This window comes from Nomascus leucogenys, chromosome 20 (genome assembly GCF_006542625.1).
Source record: "Nomascus leucogenys isolate Asia chromosome 20, Asia_NLE_v1, whole genome shotgun sequence".
Lineage (NCBI taxonomy): Eukaryota > Metazoa > Chordata > Mammalia > Primates > Hylobatidae > Nomascus > Nomascus leucogenys.
This window is the reverse complement of record NC_044400.1, coordinates 78,710,405-78,728,379: the sequence shown is the minus strand read 5'-3', so window position 1 is coordinate 78,728,379 and position 17,975 is coordinate 78,710,405. Positions and strand designations below refer to the sequence as shown.

The 17,975-nt window shown below is 56.7% G+C and overlaps 1 protein-coding gene across 3 annotated transcripts in view; it reads right to left on the bottom strand.

Moving 5' to 3' along the window:
- The window catches only part of SORCS2 (sortilin related VPS10 domain containing receptor 2), a 537,963-nt gene that overhangs the window by 33,198 nt on the left and 486,790 nt on the right, over positions 1 to 17,975 (bottom strand). For all 3 annotated transcript variants that reach the window (XM_030801231.1, XM_030801232.1, XM_030801233.1), the window contains exons 12-14: positions 10,448 to 10,524; positions 5,773 to 5,864; positions 4,832 to 4,939 (exon numbers count right to left, since the gene is read on the bottom strand). In XM_030801231.1, the coding sequence (XP_030657091.1) occupies positions 4,832 to 4,939; positions 5,773 to 5,864; positions 10,448 to 10,524 (277 nt within the window). The remainder of the gene's footprint in view (positions 1 to 4,831; positions 4,940 to 5,772; positions 5,865 to 10,447; positions 10,525 to 17,975) is intronic.

The following is a 17,975-nucleotide window of genomic DNA, read 5'->3' as shown; positions in this document are numbered from 1 at the left end:
CCTTTGGGCAGATTTGGACAAAACAGTTATCCAGGAAGGACAGGGTGGCCGAAAGCTGAGCCTGTGGCTGTGGGAACTCTCCAGCAGGGCAGCTCCCGTACAGACCCCTGCAGAGGGACTTTTGATTCTGACCTGCCGGTGTGTTCCCTCTCCCGCAGTTTGAATTCTTTGTATGCCACTGGGATTGGGAAGCTGTCTGAAGATGCAGCACTGTGAACCAGGTGGTCTGGAGGAACTGTTCTGATGCTTTAAAAATAACTTAAAAGGTTATAGCACCTGGCTGTGAATTCTGCCATTATCCTTCTGGGATACAATGCCTCACCTGTGGGTGGGGGATGAAGGCTGGGTCATCTCTGGGGCCTAACCAAGGCTCAGACCTCGTGACAGCCGGGGTGAAGGGCTTGGCACCCTGCAGAGACAGGCTCCTTCAAGGCTCCAGGATGGACAGCACTCCCATCTCTTGGCCAGGCAAGCTGAGGCCTGGAGAAGGCGCTCAACCTCTGTGTAAGGAGTAAGGGCCGCCCTCACCCCTGCACTGCTGGCTCCCCGCGGCTCTGCGGGTTCTGGCCCCAGGAACGGCTTGACTACTTGAAGGGTCCACACTACAAACAGAGTGCAGGCAGGGTGTCTGGTGGCCGGACTCCCTTCCTCCCTTGCTCCCCCTCCCCGTAAAGGCCACAGAAGGTCCTGCAGCTGCAGGAAAAGGCAGGACCATCCCGTTCTGTCCCAGACCGCGGCCTCCGGGGGCATGAGAGTGGGCAAAAGTCATGAAGGATTTTATGCATCCAGGGCCCGGTCGGAGCAGGAATTAACTGTGCAGGGAAAACTGCAAACATCAAGACCCTTAGAGAATAGGAAGGGTGATTATCCCCACCCAATTTTTACAGGACAGGCTCTCAGGGTCCCCACCCTCCCACCACTCCCTCAGGGATGAATTCTTTGAGACACGTTGGCACCTCTAAAAATGGGGGAATAAATCAATCTGTCTAGATTTCTTATGAGAATGGCCTGAGGTCGCGTATGAAAACAGCCTGTAGCATGCAGTGGGGCGCTCACCAAAGATGCCTTGCAGCCCCTGTCGCAGGAGGCCATATTGGTAAAGATGGAGGGAGGACTTGGGGCAGAGGGTCCAGGAACGGGAAGACGCCCCCTAGACTGTGGGAGGGGAAGGGGCTCACTGTTCTCCCTGGGTGCTGAGTGACAAGACCACCCAGAAGCACCATCGCACACCATCAAGAACACACGGATGCAGGATCAAAGGTCGGCCGGCCGGCGGGACCCCCCTGCAGCGGGTACTGGATGTTCAGTGAGACCAGTGAAGGGGACCCTTGCCTTCTTGGGAATAATGCTCCCACCCGCCCGGGACCCCAGGTGGGAAGCAGAGCTGTCCCAAGCATCCCCTCAATCCCACCACAATGCACGGCCTGGGAAGGCCAGCCGGGACCTCTCTGCTGTGGAGTGAGCAGAAGCCAGGCCTCTATACTAGAATCAGAGTCTAAGCAGGTGATTTCTTGCTCATCACCCAGGAAGCGAGAAGGCCCCAAGCATCAGAGGTGAGCATCAGTTGAGAGCTCATCTGCGGCGACCTCGTGGGGTTTAAGTCCCCACGTTACAGACAAGGAAGCCAAGGCCTCTGGAAGAGAAATGTCATTTCCTGGGCACAGACGTTCTGCTTCCTGGAATCCTCCTGACAGCCCCTCAAGCCGACTTATTTCCCCATTTCAGGGCTGTGGAAACCGAGGTGCAGTGTGTGCGGTCCATTGTCCAGGGACACCACCCTGGTGAGAAACATCCTGATTTGGAAACATCCTGGGCGGAGCTGCGTGAGCTGTGCTGGCTGGGCCCTGGTCCTGGGGGTGATCTGCCCAGCTCGCCTCTCCCCAGCCAGGCCCCTGCAGGCGGTGCCTGCACAAGCTCATTCCCGTGAGCGTCTGTCGCCACCCCTGTGTCATCCTCACAGGTGCATCACCACGCATTTATTCAAGCCACATTCACGAGCACCAAGCCCCTCTTCCACGCCTGGTGCTGTGCTTGGCCCGGGGACGCACCAGTAAAGCCAGCAGAGCCAGTCCCTCCTGGAGCCCAGGGCAGGGCACAGCCACCAGCAAGGGCAACCCTGCAGATGGGATCAGATCCTCGAAGGGGTGAAGGCCAGGCAGCCCAGGCCTGGTGGCAGGGAAGGCCCTTCTGGGCTGGGACTGAATTGAAGGCGGCAGGAATTCACGCTGTTGCTGACCCGCTCATCTTAAACACCGAGAGGGGTCCACACTCACCACTTCTTCCCTGTCCTTGCGCCCCACGCAATCTGTTTCCCGAAGCCTGCTTTCCCACCCTGGCTCAGCTGGAACTGATGGCTTCTTGCTGCTAAATCCGACATCCAGCTTCCATCCTCCTTGGCCAGGAGCTGGGAGGCAGACTCGGTGTCCTCTGAGTATGAGGACAAGTTCCCATTCTCCATGATCAGAGGTCCCTAAAGCCAGGGCTGAGTGTGCTGTGTTGCCAACACTCCTGGCACCTCAAACAGCACCTGGCACATAGTAGGTGCTCAATAAACATGCACTGGATGATGGCAAAGCAGAAGAGCATCCTCATAGGGGGTCCCATCTCTGCTCGGCGTGGAGAGGACAGGCTGCTGCCCACAGAGCTGCCCAGGAGTGCCCACATGAGCTGGACTTGGCCACAGGTTTTTCCTCCTGCAACATTGCCGAAGGTACCTCCCCTCTCAGAGCCTCAGTTTCTTTAATTGTCAAGCAGCAGAGCTGGTTGTGGGTGGGTGGGTGTGATGGGCGGTGGGCATGAAGGCAGCAGGGGTCAGGGGTGGTGTCTTCCAAGGCTGTGCTCCCAGTCCCAGCCACAGCAGCCAGGGGAGCTCAGGGGCTGTGTCTGCCCAAACTCCCCAACAGACAAGGGGACACACTAGCCCTGCAGAGCCCAGCCTCATCCCTGCCCAGACGGAGCCCAGCCACATCCCTGCCCAGGCGGAGCCCAGCCTCATCCCTGCCCAGGCGGAGCCCAGCCTCATCCCTGCCCAGGCGGAGCCCAGCCTCATCCCTGCCCAGGCGGAGCCCAGCCTCATCCCTGCCCAGGCGGAGCCCAGCCTCATCCCTGTCTAGGCAGAGGCCAGCCTGGGCAGGATGGGCAGCATTGTCCCAGCTGGGCAGTTTCTTTCCAAAACCAGGCCTGCTCCCCACAGCCTGGAGCTGTCCTCCTGTGGCCTCTTGGGAGCTGTTTGCCTGCTGGGGAGGGTGGGCACACGGAGGGAGATAGAGGCTGGGGTCAGGCACTCTTGGGGGGCTTATCCATGTGGGCCCCTCTGGGGCATTCAGGGGCCAGTGGAAGAGCCATTCCGGGTCAAGGGTGTGAAGGCCCATTGCCAGCTGGAAGGGAAAACTCAAGGTGTGAATTGGTGAATGAGCCAGGCCAGCACTTCCTGCTGAAGCCAGCCAGAGGGTCAGTCCCAGGCCATAGATCCACACCTGCCACAGAGCACATGGCCACTCCAGCCGAGTGGGCGAGGGTGAGGGGCACGGTGCCTGGCCCTTCTGTGGGAAATGGGTAGGGCAGGGCCTGCCTGCTCTAGAAGGGACAGAGCAGAGGACAAGGTGTCCAAAGTCCAGGTGTCCAATCTCCCTGTGCCCGGGCCTCGAGGTGGAAGAGCTGTGGGCTGTCACGGCAGCTTCGTGGGGCTTCTGTGGCAAATTACCACGAACTCTGCTGGCTTCAGTCATCACACACATGCTCTCCCACGCGGAAGCTTTGTGCACGTGCTCTCAGCACTCTGAAGGCCAGAAGGCTGAAATCCAGGGGTCCGCAGGGCTGAGCTCCCTCTAGAGGCTCTAGAGGCGGAGGCTTCCTGCCCCTTCCAGCTCCTAGGGGCCCGCGTGTTCCCGGGCTTGCCGCTGCACGGCTCCACTCCATGCCTCCTCCCTCCCCGGCCTCCTCCCCCCGGGCCTGTGTCTCTGTGTCCTCTTATAAGGACACAGTCATTGGATTGGGGTCTGCCCTACTCCATGGCCTCATCTTGGCTTAATTACATTGACAATAAACCCATTTCCAAATAAAGTCCCATCCATGGTTCTGGGGAAACATGAATTTGGGACACACTATTCAGATATCTCAGGCATCACCGTGAAAGGCAGGAAGAGGACACGGTGGCCTTACCATACCACAGTGCGGGGTCGCAGGAGCCGTTAGACACGCAGGCCTTGCCCAGCCTGTGAATCAGCTGGGCTCTCACAGGGGCCCATGTTTGAAGGCGCCCAGAGGAGCCTTCACTTCACTGGTTTCTGGGCACGGCTGTCTCCCACTGCAGCCGCAGCGGTGCAGTCAAACCCTGCGTGTCCCCGCTGTCCTCCGCGTCTCTGCTCCTGGGCCAGAGAGGCTCTGAACGACAGACGGTCCTGAGGCCCCTTTGCCCCTCGTGGTGCCTTTTTTGGCCCAAGCTGGGGCTGAGCAGAAGGAAGCTGGGCAGGGCCAGTGCTGCAGCCTCAGACCCCGGGATGGGTGACAAGCAGGTCACAGCCAGCTCTGCCCTATGATGACCTGTCTGGGTGTCAGGCCCTAAGCCATGTGACCTTCACGCCATATGGCTGAGAAAGGTGCCAGTAGATAGCAATACTCATGACATAATCACCAGCTCCAGAGGTGCCATGGCTGTGGTGGAGCCGGCCTGGAGCCTTGGTCCTGTCCTCGCCAGCCAGGGGACCCGGGGCAGGTGGCAGATGTCCCTGATTCCCAGGTGGCTGGGGGGTGAAGGACACAGTGAGCCCAGGGAGGCCCAGCATGGCTCTGCCCTGCCACCCAGTGCCCACTCCCTGGTCCCCGCACTCACGTCATGACCAGCGTCTCATCCCCCGGCTCGCTCAGCAGCCCGTCCACGAACACCGAGGTGCTGGTGAAGTTGTGCGTGCTCCAGGTGAGGCCCTCATCCACACTGAACCTGCCAGGAGAAGACTGTTAGAGACTCCGGGGTGGGCTGGAAAGCTCCCTGTGTCTGGGACTCTGCCCTGCGGGTCCTGCTGGAGGGGCGGGGGCTGCACTAGCCAACCTTGCCAGAGCAGGTGATATCACATCTGCTTATGTCACATCTGCTCACATCACGTCTGCTTATGTTACATCTGCTTATCCACATCGTACTGCCCTGGGGGTGTTTTCTGGGAACCACACAGACACTTTGCCTCCCCTGAATGGCCCCACCCATGGCCTGAGCCTGGCCTAGGGGTCGCCAGGCCCGTGGTAGAGCCAGTATTGTAGTGCCACCATCTGGCAGTTGAGTAACCTCTTTTTCAGACTACAGTGATACTGGCTTCCTGGCAGCTGCGCCGGCTGTGCCTTCTGGGTCCCGAGTTCACACCTGCCCTCCCTTCCCCATGACGGCCTTCAGCTGCCAACCCTCTCACCTGCCAACCCTCTCACCTGGGCATATGCTGCTGGCTTCCTTGTCTGGATCACCTGGTCCCAATCCCCCCACTTTACTAATTCCTCACCTCCTTGGGGAAGGCCCTCCCTCCTCCCCAGGCTGGGATGGGGCCTCCCTCTGTGTCTGTCTCCTGAGGGCAGGACAAAGTCCATCTCGATGACCCCTCGGGAAAGGGTTGTGAGGTGTGTCCCAGCCCCGATCTTTAGGATTTAGTGTGGTTGCCCTGTGATCTTGTGTCCCCAAGGGGAGGACATTCTGGGGAATAGTCTGAGAGGGTTCCCAGGTGGAAAGAAAGAGCCCCAGCCTGCCCCACAGCCTGCCCTCCCAGCCCTGGGGCTAGCAGATGCCATTACTTGAGGATCTTCAAGGGGATGGAGGTGTCTTTGATGGCCACGATCACGCCGCCGTGGTCCAGGTACAGGATGTGATGCTCTTCCTCAAACACCTGCAGGGAGAACGGTGTGGCTGAGGGCAGGGCCCTGAGAAGGTCGGAGGTCGTTCCAGGCTGGGTGGCTCCTGGGAGGAGGGTTGTCAACGTGCAGCCGGGGGGCGTTGGCAGAGGCCAGGGCCGGTCTGAGGGTTCCCTGCATGTCCCGGGCCATCCCCGAGCTTTCCCAGCCCATGCGGACTCAGCGCCCCCTGGATGATTGAATGGCAGACAGCAACTTCTACCCTATCGACCTGAACAAGGAAACTGCAAATGAGCACGGCATGCGGCCCTCTCTATGTGAAAACCCAGGCACAAAGAGTGCCAGCAACATAAAGATGAGAAAGAAACAGAAAAACATTTACGATACACAGCCTCAGTCAAAGCAAAGCCCAATTTGACATGAAGACTCAGCTCAAGTGCCATTTCCTCCAGGAAGCCCTCCCTGATGCCAGACTGAGTGGGGAGTGGCCTCTGGGCTCCAAGCCCCTGGCCCAACACTTACTGTGCTAATCTGTCATTGTCTCTTCCAGCCAAAGCTCCTCAAAGACAGGGCTGCTGTGAGCCTTCTGTGCCCCGCAATGCTCAGCTTAGACCTTGGTGCCAGGGAGTGTGTGTGGAATGAATAAGTGAACAAGTGAATGAATGACCGACCACCAGATCCCCAAGGGACAAAAGGCTGAGTGACCTGGACAGGACTTACCCAGGAGCGGATACCGAGGGTGGCCTGGACAGGGCTCACCTGGGAGGGGATACCGAGGGTGGCCTCGCTTGGCAAACAGCCCCAGGATGGGGTCCCATTGTATACATGAGGAGGCTGAGGCTCTGAGGGGTGGAGGGTACGCGAAGCCCTCACAGCTGGAAGGTGGCAGAGCTGGGGGTGGCTCCAAAGTCACACCAGGACACGTGGCACCTGCCCCGAATCTCCAGTGAACATGCATGTGTGGGCGGCCAGCGCATGTCTCAACATGCCCAGCAAGGGCACAGCCGTCTCCACCACATCGCCCTCGCCCCATACCGCCCCTCCTCGAAAGCGGCCCCCTTTGCCCTCCCACCCTTGCCCATCCGTCTCCCAGGCCTGTGGCCCACAGAGGGACACAGGGAAGCCCAGCAGGGGACAGAGGACAGCCACCCCAGGTAGCCCCCACTAGGGCCAGCACGCTCATCCGTCTCAGTGTGCTCAGAGACTCAGCGAGCCCGTGGGGACCGTGGACACGTCCACCTGAGCTGGGCTCCCGGGCTCACTGCCTATGGCTACATTCAAAGAAATTGTTTCCTGGACAAGGGAGCTGACAGCCTGTAGGCTTTAGGGTGTCACAGGCACAGATTTTAGGGGACTAGGAAGAAGAAATTTCCACAATTCTCCTCCCCATTGATCTACCCATCCGACAGACCCATTGGTCTGGGTCCTCTCTGTTGGGCATGCCAGCATAGACGCAGGCCTGGCCCCTAGGGATTCATAGCCTAGGGAGAGACCCCCAAGGAGGCAGACTGTCCCCGCACAGTGATAGTGACTTGCCTACTGGGTACCAGCAACTAGAGAGGGGGCCCTGTCATCTTCACCCTTCAGGCCCTGCCACAGGATGAGGGGCTCAGCCAATGTTTTGTGGACAAATGACATCTTGTTTTAAGGAAAGTCCAGACTTGGGTCAGCGGGCAGCCCAGGGAGGGGTTCACAGGGCAAGTGGAGCTTGGGGAAACCTTTGGAGGCACAAGGGCATCACAGGCAGGAAATAGAGGGGCAAAGGCCTGGAGGTCAGGAGGGCAGCTGTGTCCAGGGAGCAGGAAGTGCGTGGCTGGGGCGGGAACCCTTGGGGCACACGGAGAGGCCCCGGGACAGATGGGCAGCTTGGAGGCCGGTGTGACACCCAAGGCTTGATCGGGGAGTGACAAGAGCACATTCCCTTTCAGAAGATTCCTCGGGTGCTGGGGGAGATGGACCAGAGGGGCAGGGGCTCGTTAGAGCCTCCCACAGTGATTTAGGAGGAAAATGAATTCCCAAGCAAAGGGCTTCCCTCCAGGAAAGAGTGAGCTGTCTGTCTCGGGGAACATCCAAGGAGCAGTGAGGCTCCCTCACCAGGACAGCACTGGAACCCTTGTGTGGCCAGGCGGGTGGCGGAGACCACACTGGGTCCTGTGAGGCTGGAGGAGAGGGGCCTCTTGGATAAGCCCACCTGCCACACCTCAACATGATTCCCCACCCTTAGAGGGAGTGGCTGCAGCCCCCTTCCCTGGCTCCACCAGGAGCCTAATTGACTGCTTTGGGGGTCCCCTGAGAGAGATGGGGCTGCTGAACAACAGGGCGTGGTGCAGTGAGAGGACAGTGGGTTTCCCAGAGCCTGGCAGTCCTGGAGTGCAATTTCCCTTTGGTACTGAGCTGGTCCCTTGAGCCGGTGTGCACCAGGGCTCTGCACTGGGACACCTGGACGCCTGCCCAGCCACCCTCCTCTCCAAGCACGGGCAGGAGGGCGTTGCTGCATCCACCCACGGTCTGATGAACAGAGTGCCTCCCGGCCATCCTGGGAATGACATCTGCTCTCATTAGCTTGGGGCTCTGGGAAAAGGTGGCTCCAGGGTTTTCCAAACCCCACCGGCAGGCTGCAGGCTCTCAGATGCCCATTGCTGTGGTTTCCTGCGCCTTGAGCAAACAGCAGGGCCGGGTGGGGAGAGCAGAGTCCCTGTCCCCAATTCACCCTTTTCCTGCCTCCCCCACACACTGAATTTCAGCCAGGGGCTCTGTAATGTTTTCTGGCTTTAAACAAAACATCCTAGGAAACTCATGTTTTTGAAAGGTTATGTCGATTAAACCAGATGCACCCTGGCATTCCACATTCGCATTCTGAGTTCTCTCTCAGATGCATCTCACTGCATCCCTGACAACCTGGGCACGATAGGAAGCCATGGAGACCGCCCCGGGCTCACCACCCTGCCCTCTCTGCCTGTGTCCCGCTCTGCCCCTGCCTGGGCATCCTTCCTCCTCAGCCCACCCCAAGAAACTAAAAAAAAAAAAAACAAAAAACAACCCACAGGAGCATCTCTCCCTCCCCTGCCACACACACAGGTCTGCCCCCTTGGGCGCCTGTCCTGCACCGCCAGCCAGGCGAGCCCCTCTCCTTCCTGCACCCCGCCATCCTTCAGGAAGTACCAAGCACTGCCCTGGCCAGGCCTCAGCTCAGCACTTTCCCAGATGCTGTCGCATTTAACTCTGATATTCCCAAGTTTGAAATCTAAGCAAATTCCTTGGCAAAAGCGACTGCTACAACTATCTTGCAATCCATTTCTATAAAATCAGAACACCTTCTATTTCACCCTGTCTATTGAATCTAATACGGGGTAATCTTCTCTAATAAATGGACAGACGCGACCTTTAAGAAGCTTCAGACATGTTTCACCAGTTTCAGTGACACAGAAATATTAAAATACAATAAATCGCCTTTGCCCTTTTGAAAATTCCATGTTTCTTGCATATTTTTAAAAGACGTCAAGGCCTTCAACCCAGGCTGCAGGTGAAGGCTGCACTTTAGGGTCAACACGTGTGCCCAGAGCATTGCTGTGTGGGAGGGGGGCCGTGGCTGGGGTACTCGGGCGTGTAAAACACTGACCTCAAACAGAACGTCTTGTCTGGAAGGAGACAGTCATATGTAAGTTTGATTCATTTCCCCAGTATATAAAGCAGACACTGCCACTCCATGAGGTTGGCAGGCCAACTTCAGCCAGAAAGACCATATTCCCCTCCCCCTGGAAAGAAACAGCCAGTGTGCAGTGAGGTGGGGCCCCTTCCTGGGGTGGGGAGCTCAGGCATGGATCCTAGAGCTGCCTGGACCACACAGGACACGTGGCACCGACTGGCATCCCCCCCTCAGCCTCTCTGTCTCCACACCCTGAGGGCCACCAGCACCATTGCCTCTGGTCTGCGAATCTGAGCTCCGCGTGGGGCTGCGCGGAGCACAGAGGGACCCTGCCCAGGCCATCCTGTGCTGGTGGGAGTGGCCGCGTCCTGCATAAGTGAGCACTTCCTCTCCGCTCCTCACTTCCTTTCTCTTCTCAGGCCCTGGGATAGCCCCCAGACACCCCAACCCAGACTCACAATGACCCCACAATCTGCTCCTCCCCCCATATTCTCTTTCACTGCTGTGTCCACAGCCCCTGCCAGGAACCCGGAGTCCCCCGTACCCCCCTCCTGGCCTCTCTCTGGGTTCCCGAAAGAGCCCAAGTCAAGCCTCGGAAGCGCCATGTGGCTTCCTGGCCGGGACCTCCTCCCTGTTCTGTTCCCCGGCATTTATCCCCGTTTCTCAGATGTTCGCAGTGACACGTCCAACTGTGTGGAGACGTTTCTCGCATCTGTCACTCCCTATCAGTGGCCATGGGAAGAGCAGCTGGGTGGTCCGAGCCATCTGCCCAGACTTGCTTTTCAAACGCAGCAGATGCACTTCTGCTAAAGTGAGCCCTGGCTTCAGCCACTTTGGCTGCAAGATGGGAGACATGGCTCAGAGATTCTCCCACGAAGCCTCTGGAATGGACGGGATGACAGAACAGAAGTGTCTCCTGAGGGTTCCGGCTGGATGGGGTGGGGGTTGCCGGGCACCTCCTGGCCAGCTTACCTGCCGCCAGGTGTGACCGCAGTCTGACGTGATGTACATTTCTTCTTTATATTCCACCAGCTGTGAGCCGAGGTTACCTGGTCCAAAAGAAAAGGGGCAGTACTACCCTTAGGATCGTCCAGCTTTCCTCCTTTAACAAGTCTGAGCCTGGAAAAGTCCTCAAGCAACAGTGGCCTGTGCCCCAGGTCTCCATCTCCCCAACAGACCTGCTGTGGCTGCTGTGCTGGGGCCCTGGGTCTGGGTCTATGCAGTGAAGGATCAGCCCTGCCCAAAGACAGCCACATTCAGGGGACTCCAGCAGAGGCCCGGGACAGGTGGAGCTCAGGTACCTCAGAGAATCCACCGGTGTGGTCCACAAATAAGAAGCATGGAGTGTGGTTAGGGATGGCCTAGAGAGGACGTGGGCCAGGTGGGCCAATCATGGGCAGCCCCTGTGGGGCCTGAAAGCAGGGCAGGACATGGCCGAGTTTGTGTTTGGAGACAGCTCCTGGGCACTGGGTGCAGGGGAGACAGAGGCAGGTGCAGGAGAGAAGGCAGGTGGGCACACAGCAGGGTCTCACTATCTGCTGGGTGGACATTTGGGAGGAAGGTGAGGTGGGCACCAAACCGACTAGGGGTGCAGAATGTGGTTTGGGTTTACTGGAGCCCCAGCACTGGGCTGATTTGGTCCATCTCCAGCCTTGATGTCCACTCAGAGGGGCTCAGACTTAATGCTGTGGGCAGTATCAGAATGGGAAGAACTCATGCCCAGCATCCAAGCCAACCTCATGTTACAGATGAGGAAGCTGAACCCACATGAGGCTCCTGTAGAAAGAACAATGGCCATGCATAACAGCACAAGCACCAGGAAAATCATCGCAGCCTCTGGTGCTGCGCCCGGTCCACCCTAAACAGCATCCTGAAATAGCTTGAACAAAGGATTTCTGATGAGACAGATTTGGGGCTTCCACTGTACCCAATGGCGGTGGCAGAGACAGGGGTCCAAGTCTCCAGGATGATGGGGACCCTGATGATGGCATTGAAGCTGTTCTGGGGCCCCAGAGGCCCCACCCTGGGTGACTTGTATATCATTTGCCCTTTGAAGCTTTATTTAGGTGGCACTTTCAGAAATAGTTTATCCAGGGTCGAGTTTAGAAGTCACTGGAAAATTCCAAAGGAGATGGACTGTCCCCAGATAGATGAATTAAAAGTGAGTTCTCAGAGTGGCAGGGTGTTTGTGTGCCTGTCTTATTTTTTGAAGTTCATTTACCTACTTACTCGTAAATCCACCCATCTACCCACTCACCCACACACCTATTCATCCATCTGTCCATCCCATCCATCCATCCATCCATCCATCCATCCATCCATCCATCCATCCATCTGCCCACCCACCCACAAATCCATCCATCCATCCATCCACCCACCCACCAATCCATCCATCCATCCATCCATCCATCCATCCATCCATCACAATCCATCCATCCATCCATCCATCCATCCACCATCCATCCATCCATCCATCCATCATCCATCCATCCATCCATCCACCCACCCACCAATCCATCCATCCATCCATCCATCCATCCATCCATCCATCCATCCACCACCAATCCATCCATCCATCCATCCATCCATCCATCCATCCATCCACCCACCCACCAATCCATCCATCCATCCATCCATCCATCCATCCATCCATCCACCCACCCACCCACCAATCCATCCATCCATCCATCCATCTATCCATCCATCCATCTGCCCACCCACCCACAAATCCATCCATCCATCCATCCACCCACCCACCAATCCATCCATCCATCCATCCATCCATCCATCCATCCATCCATCCATCCACCCACCCACCTACCCATCCACTCACCCACCCATCCAACCATCCATCCATCCATCTAACCAGCCACCCACCCACTCATTCATCCATCTAGCCATCCTCCCATCCATCTTTTATTAATCTAATATCCATCCAATTGATCATCTCTCCATCTACCTATTATCTCAGTTCCACCACTCACTCTCTCCTGCATGTATTCAATGGCATTTGCTGAGTGTCTACTCTCTGCACAGCCCTGTGCTGAGCTCTGGGGAGCTGAGCTGAATGAGCTGTGGCCCCTGCTCCCTGAGGGCTCTGAATCTAGCAGACGAGGGCGGCCGTGCAGGTGAACACAGAGCCAGGACAGTGGACCTGTGAGGAGAGCCTCGAGGAGAGACTCAGGTAGGAAAGAGCCTCCCAGTGGAGCCTGGAGAGCTGAACATGGCTGTCCAAGGGAAAGGGGACTGGGTGTCCAAGGAAGAGGGAGCAGCCTGGGCAGAAATGTGGACCCGGGCAGGTGCAAGACAGATAGGATGGGTGGGGCAGAGGGGCAGCTGTGGAATCTGGGTACCTCTGGACCCGTCCCTTCTTTGCAGTGTGGTGCCTGGTAAACAAAAGGTGCTCAGCGATGGCTGCTGAATGAATGAAGTGAGTGAGGTGAATGAATGAACAGAACAGGCAGGAGGGAGGAGAGAAAGAAAGGATGCCTTTTATCTTTCTGCTATCTCAGACGCCAGCAGCCGCTCCAGGACACACACATCACAGGCAGAGCCCGGCAGGGAGTGTTGCCGCGTCAGCACACTGCGCGGGCCAATTTGCAGTTTGTAATTTCAACCGTGCACACGTCTGTCTTTTAAGAAATGCTATCTGTTTTCCTTGCTCTGTCTACCAAAGCTGTCAGGCTGCCAGTCACCTAACAGTCTCGGGGGAAAGAAGGAGCGATTCACGGAACACATTGCAGGCTGTCAGAGTGGAAGGGCCTGCAGAAAGCTGAGGCTGACACCCTCATTTTATGGATGGGAAACTGAGGTCCTGGGGTGGAGGGAGGTGAGGAGGGGAGAAGAAGCTTCTCTGCTGCCTCCTTGCCTGGGTGTTCTGGTATCTCCTTGGGCCTCCTCTCCCCAGGCCCAGGACCCCTGCCCTTCCTTGGTGCCAGCAGAGTAGTAGGAGTCAGTGCTCACTGAATGAAGGCATGCTTCCTCTCCATCCTTCCTCTGCCCCCGCAGCCAGAAAACAAAGCAAAGCCACACACCAAAATCTACCCCACCCACATTGCACCAAGGAGGACTGCAGGGCAGATGCCAATGGCTCCCGAGAGAGGGAGCACCGGCGATCACTGAGACACAGCTGGGGCCCAGGTGAGTGGGCTGCCCCATGGTCCTCCAATTTCTGCTGGTGCTCCCAGCTCCAGAAGGGCCCAGTGAGTGTCCACAGGGCTGGGACTCAGGTCAGCTCCCAACCGCACCCAGGTCCCTCAGCCAGGCCAAGGGCTTCTCGCCTCACATCTAGACATGTCCTGACATTGATGGGCCCTTGACTAGCCAAGTCGCCCAAAAAGGGACTGTGCCAGGGAGGGCTGGGACTGCAAATGGCTCTGAGACGCGGTTCCCTGAGCCAAGCCAGCAGCAGAGAGCAGGCTGTGGTGCTCCCAGCTCCCAAACGGCTCCCTCAAGGTTTTCTTGGCTAAATGCTACCATCACCTCTGCCAGGGCTAGGGACGCAGAAGTGTTCACTGGCCTCTGCTCTGCGTCGGGTCCCGAGGACGTCTGGATGATCAGCTGGGACACAGACCAGTGACCAGGATGGGGCAAAGGACAGTGCAGGGAGCGGGTTCCGTAACCACCTGGGGCACCCACAGCATCTGAGGAGCAGGTGGGGGTTGGCACCCACTCTGCACTCTTTGGCTTTCTGGAGGAGGCACATGAGCTGGAGCAGGAACCCGCGACTTGCCCTGGGCACGGAGAGCAGCCTCGGCAAAGGGGGTGGTGGGAGGCAGCTGGCCACAGGCCGTGCAGGGTCTGAGAACACTGGCTTGCTGGGAGTCCCGAAGGTGTGGAGCAGGAAACACTGATCTCACAGGGTATAACTCAGCGTGAGGATTCCTATCCTAGTCTATTGAAAGGAAGAAAGGATGAAGATGAGGAAGAAAGGGTGAAGATGAGGAAGAAGGGATGAAGATGAGGTATCCTTCAGATGCCACTCACTCCAGCACAGGAGCACTCAGAAGGGAGCCAGCCCTTCAGTCCTGCGACACGCCCAGTCGGGAAGAACCCGCCACCAGCACCCTCGGCCAGGGCTGGGTTGATTTCTGGGCTCAACATGGCTGATTCTCCACTGGGGGGTTAGAAGTCAAGTTTTTGTCTTTGCTTCTCAAATCCATCCCCTTCTATTAATAGTTGGAGCCATGGCTCCACTTTCTGGGTCCCTCTGCAGTCTGACCTCTGGAGGCTGGACCTGAGGACGGGCCCCAGAGATTGGAATGCATCTCTTGGAGCTCGAGATCCCAGCACGGCACTCCCCTACCTCCACCCTGCACACACGGTGCTCTCTGCCTAGAGCGTCCTCCCTGTGTGTCGGCTTGGCAGATGCCCATTTGTCCAGCAGGCTCAATCCAAGCCCCAGGGCAGAATCGAGTGCCCATACTCTATGTCCCTCTGGACCATCTTGCCGGAACGCTCGGCATCAGGATGCATCTGGCCCTGTGGTTATCATCCCTTTGCTCCTCTGTTCAACCCTGAGTGGCTGAGTCTTATCTCCCTCATTTCCAGCACCCAGTGCAGTGCCTGGCATGGGGGCAGGAGTGTCCAGTGTCCCCTTGGATGAGAGGACAGCCTGGCAGAGCACACCTGCCTTGAAGGTTTCCTGCCGTACCCTGTCTCATCCTTACAGTGGAGGTTTTGGCCTCTCATTTTGCAGATGAAACTGAGGCTCGGAGAAGTGCAGTGAAATCTCAGAGTCCTACAGCTGGGAGGTGTAGAGCCTGGGGCTTTTCCCTCTTGTCTGCCTGCCTCTGGGATGGAATTCAGGAATGAATGGCGGGGCGGGCAGGGGAGCGACCCCGTGGAAACAGGTAGCCATCATTCCCAGCCACCTCCAGCAGTGCGGCCACATGGCCTCGGGACCTGTGCCAGGGCAGGCGGCCATGTCGGGCCAGCAGATGTGAAGCCAGCCCACGCGCCTTTTCCTCCTGCTCCCAGCAGATGCTCAGGGCTGGAGAGGAGGATGGAAACAATGGACACATCAACTGGCCCACCTTGCATGGCTGGCTCCACCTTCCAGGAAAGCCCTGGCCAAGATCGAACAGAAGTGGATAAAATAGAAGTGTCGCCTCCTGCCCTTGTAGGGACAGTGGGGGGCGAGCAGGGAGGGAGGAAGGCTGTGACTGACACCCCCACAGAGTGAGGGGGGCTGCTCTCGGCGCTCTGCGTGACTCCTGCACAATTCAGAGGTACATTGAGATATGCTGGGGGACCGGGACCCTCATTCTGGGCTCTCAGGGCCTTTGAGCAGTGGAAACATTGGAAATTATGCCTTTTGTATTTTGGTGAAGAATTTGGGGTTTCAGCGAATCAAAACAGTGCATTTTAAATACCCTGTCATTGAGAAGCCCAGGAAACCAAGTGCACAGGATTGGGGGCGTCTAACGTGGGTGGTGAGCCTGTCTGTGCATGGAAGCTGATAGGCAGTCAGCGGCTTCACACTGATGCTGATGGGTCACATTTTCATTGATCATTGTGGGGGCAGACAGAGGCTATCCAGATGGGCTGTCCCTGCCTAGGACCCCAGGCATATAGAGCATGCAGAGGAACTCCAGAAGCTGAAGGGCTTTGTTCACAATCCCCTCCCTTCCCAGCTGCAAAGCCCCAGCTGCCCTAAACAGGCCAGGTCTCTGCCATCAGACCCAGCCCTGCACGTAGGCTTCACCTCCAGCCACTCCATGCACTCTGGTCTGGTCCTTGGGGGTCCTCACGTTCCCCCTTCCACCCAGAATGCCATTCCTGCCATCACAACATGGCCACTCATTCACTTGTCCCTTCACTCACTCATTCACAAACAGCCTTGGAGGGCCCATCCTGGGCCAGGCCCCAGCTCGGTGCTGGGATATGGTGAAGGGTCAGATGTGGTGTCCAGCTCAGAGTCTGGGGTCCACATCCATATGGTCCTTGGCCATTGGCCACACAGCCACCCCCTCTGTGTGGCAGATGATGCTGGGGGAAATGGAGGGAAGGGGTCCAGGGGTTCAAGAAGTGTGAGCTCTGGGCCTGTGCCTCTGCTGTCCAGTGTCTGCAGGAGATGCTGCCTCTCTGACTGTCACAGACCTCATGTGCAAAGTCTTCCCTGGTTCTCCCACACACTAGCCAAGTGACCTCAGACAGGTGGCTCTATTTTGTATTTTGAATGGTTCTTCTGAAGCAAATCAACCTCATTTTATGGTATTATTTGATCAGTACACCAGGATTCTTGGATGTTCTAGTTTAGTGGAAGAGACAAACATAAAAATTATAATCTTGGGTTTTTAAAAAAGTGCTAGTTGTATACTTGTTTTTCTCCCCCCACTAAACTAGAACTTTCTTCAGGGGCCAATAAATATCAACCATGATACAAATCATCTATCCAATGATCCACCTACCCATCTATCCATTTTTCTATCCATTCATCATTCATTCATCATCCATCCATCCATTCATCATCTATCCATCACCCATCATCCATCTATCATCTACCCATCCACTCATCCATCCATCCACTCACCCATCCACCCCCCATCCACCTATCCACCACCCATCCACCATAACCCATCCATCATGCATCATCCATCCATTCATCTATCCATCCATCCATTCAGCATCTATCCATCATCCATCCACCCACTCATCCATCCATCCACACACCCATCCATCCACCCACCCATCCACCATCATCCATCTATCATGCATCATCCACCCATCAAGTCAGCATCTATCCATTATCCATCATCCATCCACCTGCTCATCCATCCATCCACACACCCATCCACCCACCCATCCACCTATCCACCACCCATTCACCATCATCCATCCATCATGCATCATTCATACATTCATCTATCCATCCATCAATTCAGCATCTATCCATCATCCATCATCCATCCACCCACTCATCCATTCATCCACTCATCCATCCATCTACTCATCTATCTACTCATCCATCCACCCACCCACCCATCCACCTATCCACCACCCATCCACCATCATCCATCCATCATGCATCATCCATCCATTCATCTATCCATCGATCAATTCAGCATCTATCCATCATACATCATCCATCCACCCACTCATCCATCTGCCCACTCATCCATCCACTCATCCATTCACCCACCCACCCATCCACCACCCGTCCACCATCATCCATCCATCATCTATCATCCACCCATTGATCTATCCATCCTCCATCCATGCATTCACCATCTGTACATCATCAAGCCAGCCATCATTCATCCACCATCCGCCATCCACCCATCATCATCCATCATCTATCAATTCATCTATCCATCCATCCATTGATCCACTCTTCCATCGGTCCATCTTTCCATTCTGCCAACACATATCATATGCCAACCCTGGGCCATGCATTCATTTCTCAGAATTTGCCATGAGAGCTGAGCTTCCTGAAGATGCTTCCTAAGGGACATACTATGCCTCCTAAGGGACATACTATGGCCTCAGGCCCATGGCC